The sequence below is a fragment of the Mastomys coucha genome, unplaced genomic scaffold, assembly GCF_008632895.1.
Source record: "Mastomys coucha isolate ucsf_1 unplaced genomic scaffold, UCSF_Mcou_1 pScaffold1, whole genome shotgun sequence".
In the NCBI taxonomy this organism is placed as follows: domain Eukaryota; kingdom Metazoa; phylum Chordata; class Mammalia; order Rodentia; family Muridae; genus Mastomys; species Mastomys coucha.
In genome coordinates, this window is record NW_022196891.1 from 88,144,469 (window position 1) to 88,152,401 (window position 7,933).

The following is a 7,933-nucleotide window of genomic DNA, read 5'->3' on the forward strand; positions in this document are numbered from 1 at the left end:
GTTCCATCATGACACACTGCCAGACCCCTGTGTCCCCAGGTTCCATCATGACACACTGCCAGACCCCCGTGTCCCCCAGATTTCATCATGACACGCTGCCAGAACACTGTGTCCAGGTTCCATCACAACACATTGCCAGACCCCTGTGTCCAGGTTCCATCACAACACATTGCCAGACCCCTGTGTCCAGGTTCCATCATGACACACTGCCAGACCCCTGTGACCCCGGATTCCATCATGACACTCTGGCAACACTTGCTCTTCTCTGAAACCCGCTCTCAAGATTCCTCCAGTACTGTGTCTGGATATTTGCCCTCTTGGCCTTAATTCCATATAAGTGTCTTTCTTATGACAGTGTCAGATTAATGCAAGAAAAGCCACACAGGCACTCTCCAAAGTCCCTCTGGATTTGAATTCTCCTGCGACTGCTGAATCTACCGTCACTAGCCTGACATCTGTCCTGGACAGCACCACAGATAACGGGTTAGATGAAGCTGGTCCAAGGAGCCAAACTTTGGGTGTTCCAGGTCAAATTAAGAGGGGGTCTGACATTTGTCTCCAAGGACGCCAAAGCACAACTGGATCCAGAACAGGGTCACAAAAGGACACCCCAAAACTTAAAGGATACATGCCCAGGATGACTGCCTCCAGGCATTTGATAGGCAAGGATTCACGGGTCATCTCTTTCGCTGTCTCCATTAATCTGTGGGACAGAGCACAACAGATCAGCTTGGAACTTATGCAGTTACGCAGTCAGTTTGGCTGTCTATCAGTCCATCAGTCTGTCTGCATGCCCACCTCCACACTAGGCACCAGGCAGGGATCTAGTTAGAAAGGGGACAATTCTCTTCCCGGAAAGAACACGAACCCCTGACAGAACTGAGATCCTCAAGTCTGCTCCCTCCCCCAGTTTCCTCAGAGGAGGTGGTGTGAACATCTCCCAGCCTAGAAACAGGCTTTGCAGGCCTCTGATGTTCTGAAAATCAGTCTGGCTCATATTGTTTTCTGAGTCGGGGTCTCTCTACGTAGCCCCTGGCTATCCTAGAACTTTCGATGTAGACCAGGCTGGCCTCCGACTCAGAGATCCACCTGTCTCTCAAGTGCTGGGATTAAAGCGGTGTGTCACCACACCTGGCCTGACAGTCTTCACCACTAAATTTAGAGGCCAAGAGCAACTAGTCCTCAGCCCCGCCCACACAGGGCCTGGAATACCTCTCTACCTCCACCCTCTGCCTCAGCCCCGCCCACACAGGGCCCTGAGTACCTCTCTACCTCCACCCTCTCTGCAGACTAGAATCCTGAAGCCCTAGGATAGATTGGGATAGATTGGGAGAGGATGCTGGTGGCTCAGCGGCAGGAGAGAAGCCATGTGGTCCTCAGATCATGTGCTACTTACCCGCTCAGAGGTCGCATTTTCCTGATTTCAAAGAACTGGGTCCCTGTGTGGTTGTATCTGTGTGAAACACGTAAAGGAAAGAGACAGAAACTCCAGAGTCCTGGTCACCCAGCAGAGGGCCACACAGATTCGCATCTCTCTGTGGGTAAAGACAGTACTTGCTTTCCTGGACAGTGCCGGTGGGGAGCCAACAGCCCCTGACTCCTCACTGTGCAGGCATCTACACTGAAAGCAAGGTGCACCTTTGACATTCATAGCAGTTCATAGCCGGCTACCCTGTGCTCCAGTTATTTGACTGCATGTCTTAGGTCGCATGCTAGACCAGAAGCTCTTGAGAGCTGGGACCTTTCTTTTTATCATCTTTGGATATGATCTTTTATCATCCCATAAAGCCTGAAGGAAACTCAACAAACCGAGGTGGTATTAAATAAAGGGAAGTGATGAGTGGGCGGCAGCTCAGTGGGTAAACAAGGGAGAGGGTGGACAGAAAGGAAAGAAGTAAACGGACAGGACAGATGGCAAGATGGAAGAAAAGTGGGTGGACAGACGGATGGATGGACAGACGGATGGATGGATGATAGGAGAAAGGTAAATAAATAGATGGATGGGTGGACGGACAAAAGTATAGTTAGATGTGTGTGTGTGTTTGTGGGGGTGTGTGGAGGGATGTGTTTGTGTGTGTATGTGTATGTTTGTGTGTGATATGTTTGTGTGAGTGTTTGTGTATGGTATATTTGTGTGTGTGTGTTTGTGGAGGTGTGTGGGGGGATGTGTTTGTGTGTATGTTTGTGTGTGATATGTTTGTGTTTGTGTATTTGTGTGTGTTTGTGTGAGGGGGTAGGGGTAGTGTGGGGGGGGTGTTTGTGTGTATGTTTGTGTGTGTGTGAATGTTTATATGTGGTGTATTTATGTGTGTGTGGTGTGTTTGTGTGATATTTGTGTTTGTGTATATGTTTGTGTGAATATGTGTATGGATGTATGCATCCTAACCACTGTATGGAAGTTTAGATTTACTCAATAGCACATAGAACTTAAGAAAACGTCACTCATCTCATCCTAGATGGACCCTTGACATCACTAAGCAGATAGCACCACTACCCACGCTGTTCTGATCAACTGCCCAGCTCTCCTGAGCTAGCAAGCCTGGTCCACCAATGACCTACTCATGTCATGCTTTCTGAGACAGAATGTTGGTTTTTTTTTTTTTTTTAGCTTAAAGAAAACTTAATCTATATGTTTTATTCTTCTGCCTCAAGCAAAATCCTATTTGCAAAAAGTCTGTGTGGGGAGGCTATGGATGACTAATGAGTTTGTTCGCCTAGAGCTCTGTGTCCAGTCAGCTGCACAGGGCTCACTCCCTATGTATCCCAGTGATGCAAACAGCTTTGAGGGTGGGAGCTATGAGGTGGCAAGGCCTCATACTGCCCCGAGAGAAGAGGTCCCCTCCGGCTGAGGGCACAGATAAAGAGCCAGGGGACAGCCATAATGCATGACTTCTGCTCCATTTCAGATGCTGGATTAGAGGGCCAGAGATGATCCGGAAACTGCCCTGAGCCATGATTATAGCAGTGTGAGCTTGCTGGGCATTTCTAAAATAAGATATTTAAAAAATCTTAGTGATGAAAGAAAAAAAAGAGGGCTCTTATTGTGAAGTGGTGGTTTTTTACTTTATCAAAGATTTTGCTCAAACAGTGGAGTTCCCCGTACATTTAAAGCAGGATTCAGTTTCTACAAAGTAAGATTAATCCATACTTAAGTAATGAAAAGTTGTCTAGCTATGCTCTCTAAGATCCTATGGCTCATAGTTGAGCTTCTGAAAGTTTCTCTCCAGCCTTCCCTGTACGAAGCACAGAGCTCCTGGGCAGGTTTCCCATGCCTGGCAAAGCCAGGCTTCTCTTTCCAGACACAGGCAAAGACCGGTGTTCTAGCTCACTGCCTCTTGAATTCTGTTCCAGGGGAAGGCAGGGTCAGATGCATCAAAACTCCACTGACAGCTGACCGCATGTGTAGTTAAGAATGGCCCCAGGTAATCCCCATATACTGGTACCCGTGGACACGCAGACACCGGGTCTGAAGGGAGAGTGTCTATCCTGCCTCCCTTGATGATGGCTCTCAAGACCTAAGGACACGGTCCCCGGTCCCCTTGTGCTTTCTGCTACTATATTGCAGTCAGTAATCTAGGCTAACAGCCTTCATTAATGCGTCAGAGAAAAGGTAAGAAAGGGGGCCCTTCAGGAGCCATAATGACTGAGCTGAGTTTGTGCGGCAGGTTTTATATCAGTGTGAGAAAATGATATGCAAACCACATGCAAATTTGTCCCCACTGATGAAGCCTATGCTGGCTCATTCTCCTTGGGAAGGCCTCGTCCTAGATAGAAGTGAGAGCCGTTCTAACTTTAGGTCACCTGGGATGTTTGGTGATAGTGACAACTGAAAGAAGCTCAGCTCTTGGGGCCCGGGTCTGTTTGAGAAGGTGTTTGCATCCCTCAACCCACCAGCAGCAATCCACGTGGAATCTCAGTTTGGAGAAAAGAAGCAATAGCCAGTAACGCTGGGTATGGTGGGGCCTTGGGCTGCCAGCCTCTCTCTGGAGGGAGCTACTACCCCCCACTGAGGCAGCCGGACTCCGTGGAGATGATGCCGCATAGGAAAGAGGACTTATGGGGCAGAAACTGACAGGCTAGTCATCGATCTTAATGAGCAGAGCAGGTTCTGTTCTCCAGGGTGCTGGACGGCCCTGGGAAGGTGCTGCAGCCTGGTCCCTTCAGGAGACGGAGTTATTCTTTCCTGCAGCAGAGAATGGGGAAACACAGGCACCAGGTACTCATCCTCAAGGCTGGGGAGAAGCAAGTGGAAAGCAAGCCAACAAGCCTGCACAACCTCCTGAAAAGCACAATGGAGAGGGTCCCCATCTCCTCACTCTCGTGCTGGTAAACACGGGAAGCCATGTGCGGCCATTACCTCTGCCCCTTTGTCCCCACGGTGCTGCTTCTGAGGGACCTGCAGAATGGAGAACTAACCAATCCTGACTGTGAACAACTCCAGGGCACCAAGGTAATCAGAAAAGCGTGTCCGACGGAACCCCCGGGCTCCTCAGGAGCTCTTTCAGTTTGAGCTGAGGCAGGGGTCCCACTGCAGAGCTCCCCCACAAACCCCGCACATACAGCTTGGTACAGGTAGGTAGCAAGTTACCCATCTGGCATGCTGGGATCGTGAGAGATCAGGAATGAGTTAAAACAAGTGAGACAGAAGAGAAGGACGGTCAGGAGAGGAGGAGGTGGTGCTGGTCATGTAGAAAGGGAAGAATGGGACAAAGAAGTGGAGAAAACAGTAGGATGGAAAGGAGGGATGTCAGAGGAGGGAGGGGCAGGAAGCGGGGGTGGGGGGAGAGAAGTCATAGCCTGAAGGTATACCAACTTCACCTCTGAGGGACAAGCCCTGGCCATTCTGGTAGCTGTTAAGACGGGCTGTAAGCTCTAACCCAAGGGTGCTCTCTAGCACCTGTGCTCACCAGCCTTAGAGCTTTGGACGACCAAAGGCGCTGAGCTTGCCATCACTATGACAGTCCCTTGTCTGAGGTGCTCAGCCCCTGGCTGGAAGGATACTGTAGTGTCTTCATGTAATTCTGGATGGCCTGGAGCCAGTCTGGGATCGTCATGGACAACCTGTAGTTTGGGACCTGGGGAATTGAAGGCTACAGAGAGACAGAGAGAGGGGACTCCTGTTATTGAGGGGTTGCTCTAGTACAGCTCCTGGAGCAGGCATGGGGCTGAAACCAAGTGACAGCCACTCCCGGGAGCAGAGGGAGCAGACACCCGCTTGGTATAGTCACGTGTTGATATGGCACCTCCCCCACACCATCTTCCCCTCTAAGATAGTTGGTCCGCCATTGAAGGACCTTCTTTCCATACTCCCTCCAGATATACTCCACTCTAAGCTATGGTTCTCAGTGGCCCTCCTGCCACTGATTCTAACACAGTTGGTCTTCTCTATGGGAATGTAACTCCCTTGTGAAGGCCAGGGACCACATCACTGTGACGAAGCACCTGAGGTAACCAAGACTGGCCTGAATGGACCCCAAGGGGCTTCACTGATTCTTAATTTTTTAATCTCATGATCCATTCTGCAGCATGGCTACTAGTGACCCTTTTATCTGTGCTCCCCTCTTGAACATCGTTGACACAGGATACAAGGCAAGTGGCAGATTGGCACACCAGCCACGGGCATCGTTTCTCAGACACACCAGAGGAGGGCATCAGATCTCATTACAGATGGTTGTGAGGCACCATGTGGTTGCTGGGAATTGAACTCAGGACCTCTGGAAGAGCAGTCAGTGCTCTTAACCGCTGAGCCATCTCTCCAGCCCGGGCATTGTTTCTCAATACCACACTCCTCACATGCCCACTAATTTCTCTTCTTAGTCCCTTTCCTGGGTTCGAGATTAAGCAAGGCCCTCCTCTTGCCCCTACTCTTCCCAGGTAAGTGCTAAGCCCCTGCCTCATGAGCTTTCTTATCCTGTCCTCAGCAGCCCAGCCAGCTCTCCCAAGTGCCTACAGTCAGCATTTGAGCAAACCACTCCCAAGACATAAGGACGCCCGCCAGCCAGGAACACATTAGGGTTTGTTCATTCCCCACTGACTCCTCATCTTCTCCATGTTTGTGGTGGGCCACGTCATTGGTGACAAAGAAACTTGTTCCCTCTGGATGCAGGTTTGAGAGAGGAAGCTCTTTTAGGAGTTCATAAGAAGCAAAAAGAGTGAAAAGCAAGATGTCCCATCCTTGAGAAAGCAGGGCCAGCTTTGCAGATGAAGGGAAGGGGAAGTGGCCAGTAAGCAGATCTGTGGACAGCCTAGCTGGGCAGCAGAGCCATGCCACGCACACTCTGTGTGACAGCAGTTTATGAGGTGAAAAGCTTCAAAGAAGCCAGCCTCCTGCAACCTTTTTGGCATTCCCTAACTCAGAGTGGCCCAGATATGTCCTTGCCATAGTCAATGGAGGGTCTTGTGTGCTAGGTGCACTTCAAGATATGATATGATTTATTTATTTCTTTATTTACTTATTTATTTAATTTTTGGCTTTTTGAGACAGGGTTTCTCTGTGTAGCCCAGCTGTCCTAGAACTCACTCTGTAGACCAGGCTGGCCTCGAACTCAGAAATCCACTTGCCTCTGCCTCCCAAGTGCTGGGATTAAAGGCATGTGCCACCACTGCCCGGCCAAGATATGATTTATTAATAACTAAACAAAATTGGAAGTTGCCTTCTGACTGGCACTCACTAATGTTCCAATACCCTAATCTTTGCTGAGCTGAACCATAGCCTGGAATTTCGTTAAGAATGTTACCCATTCAGACTAATTGCCTCTGGCATTGTTAGGGAGATAATGAAGGGGGTAGGGTATTGAAGTTTGCTGAATGGTAGTTGATAAACCCAGGGCAAGTTTAACCAAAATCCTCATTTCAATCAGACCATATTCACACGCCTTTAATCCCAGCACTTGGGAAGCAGAGGCAGGTGGATTTCTGAGTTTGAGGCCAGCCTGGTCTACAGAGTGAGTTCTAGGACAGCCAGGACTATACCGAGAAACCCTGTCTGGAAAAAAAATAAACCAAAAAAAAAAAAAGAAGAAGAAGAAGAAGAAGAATTGCAGTTGAATCACTCTTAGGAACTAGAGTATTGTTTTGTTCTAGGTAAAGTTAGCAAGAATGGGACTCCTGGGGCATACCTCTGCTAGCCCAGAAAATTAGCATAGTTGGGCATGTACTAAGGCCCGGCCAGCTGTAGCCTATACAACAGACTGAATGGAAACTATTTGCACCTGGCTTCTAAGATAGATGACCTTAGTTAAAGCTGACTTTCTTTCAGTTGCAACCTCTGCTTAGTTCCTGCCAATTCACATGTATATACTTTTCTATAGACCCAGTGTGCTCCCACTGACCTCGATGTACCTTGAATGCTGTGCTGTCTGATTTTTCCCTCTCCTTTGTATTGACTATAAGAACCTGAGAAATATATTCAAATCCTGAACTTCCCTGTGTTGAGTCTGTCGGTCATTCGCCCACGTCTTGCCGACCTGACCAGAACCCTGTTTCTCCCTCGTGTTGAGGGGCCGAGGCTGGCTGGCTTGCAGCAGAGCCAGACACCACCTAAAGAGTCCCTGGCTCTCCAGGCACAGGCTCCACCGTGCAGTGACAGATGGGCATGGTGCTCTGAGCACGGGGTAGCAGGCTCTCTGCCATTTGTGTGACTTTGGCTGCATTTACTGCAAGCATTCTCTGCTGATAGATTCCTCTCAGTGCTTGACTTTGAGGTGTTCTAAATTCACAGAAACTGTCCCTTCAGCTGGAAGGGAAGCAGTCACACTTGGTACATCCAAACTCGTGTGTGTGTGAGCATGAGTGGGGCTATGTGGGCACACACACGGGCGCAGCTGTTCTGCAAGCTACATTTTCTCTCTGACACCCTGGGAGAGTCACTTTGGAGGGGAAAGGCTCCATCGTGAACATATGACTTCATTCCTCTCCCTCCCTCCCTCCCTCT

The 7,933-nt window shown here is 49.3% G+C and overlaps 1 protein-coding gene across 3 annotated transcripts in view; it reads right to left on the reverse strand.

Moving 5' to 3' along the window:
- The window catches only part of Vash2 (vasohibin 2), a 33,684-nt gene that overhangs the window by 18,573 nt on the left and 7,178 nt on the right, over window positions 1–7,933 (reverse strand). For all 3 annotated transcript variants that reach the window (XM_031338731.1, XM_031338713.1, XM_031338722.1), the window contains exons 3-5: window positions 5,002–5,090; window positions 1,397–1,453; window positions 629–703 (exon numbers count right to left, since the gene is read on the reverse strand). In XM_031338731.1, the coding sequence (XP_031194591.1) occupies window positions 629–703; window positions 1,397–1,453; window positions 5,002–5,090 (221 nt within the window). The remainder of the gene's footprint in view (window positions 1–628; window positions 704–1,396; window positions 1,454–5,001; window positions 5,091–7,933) is intronic.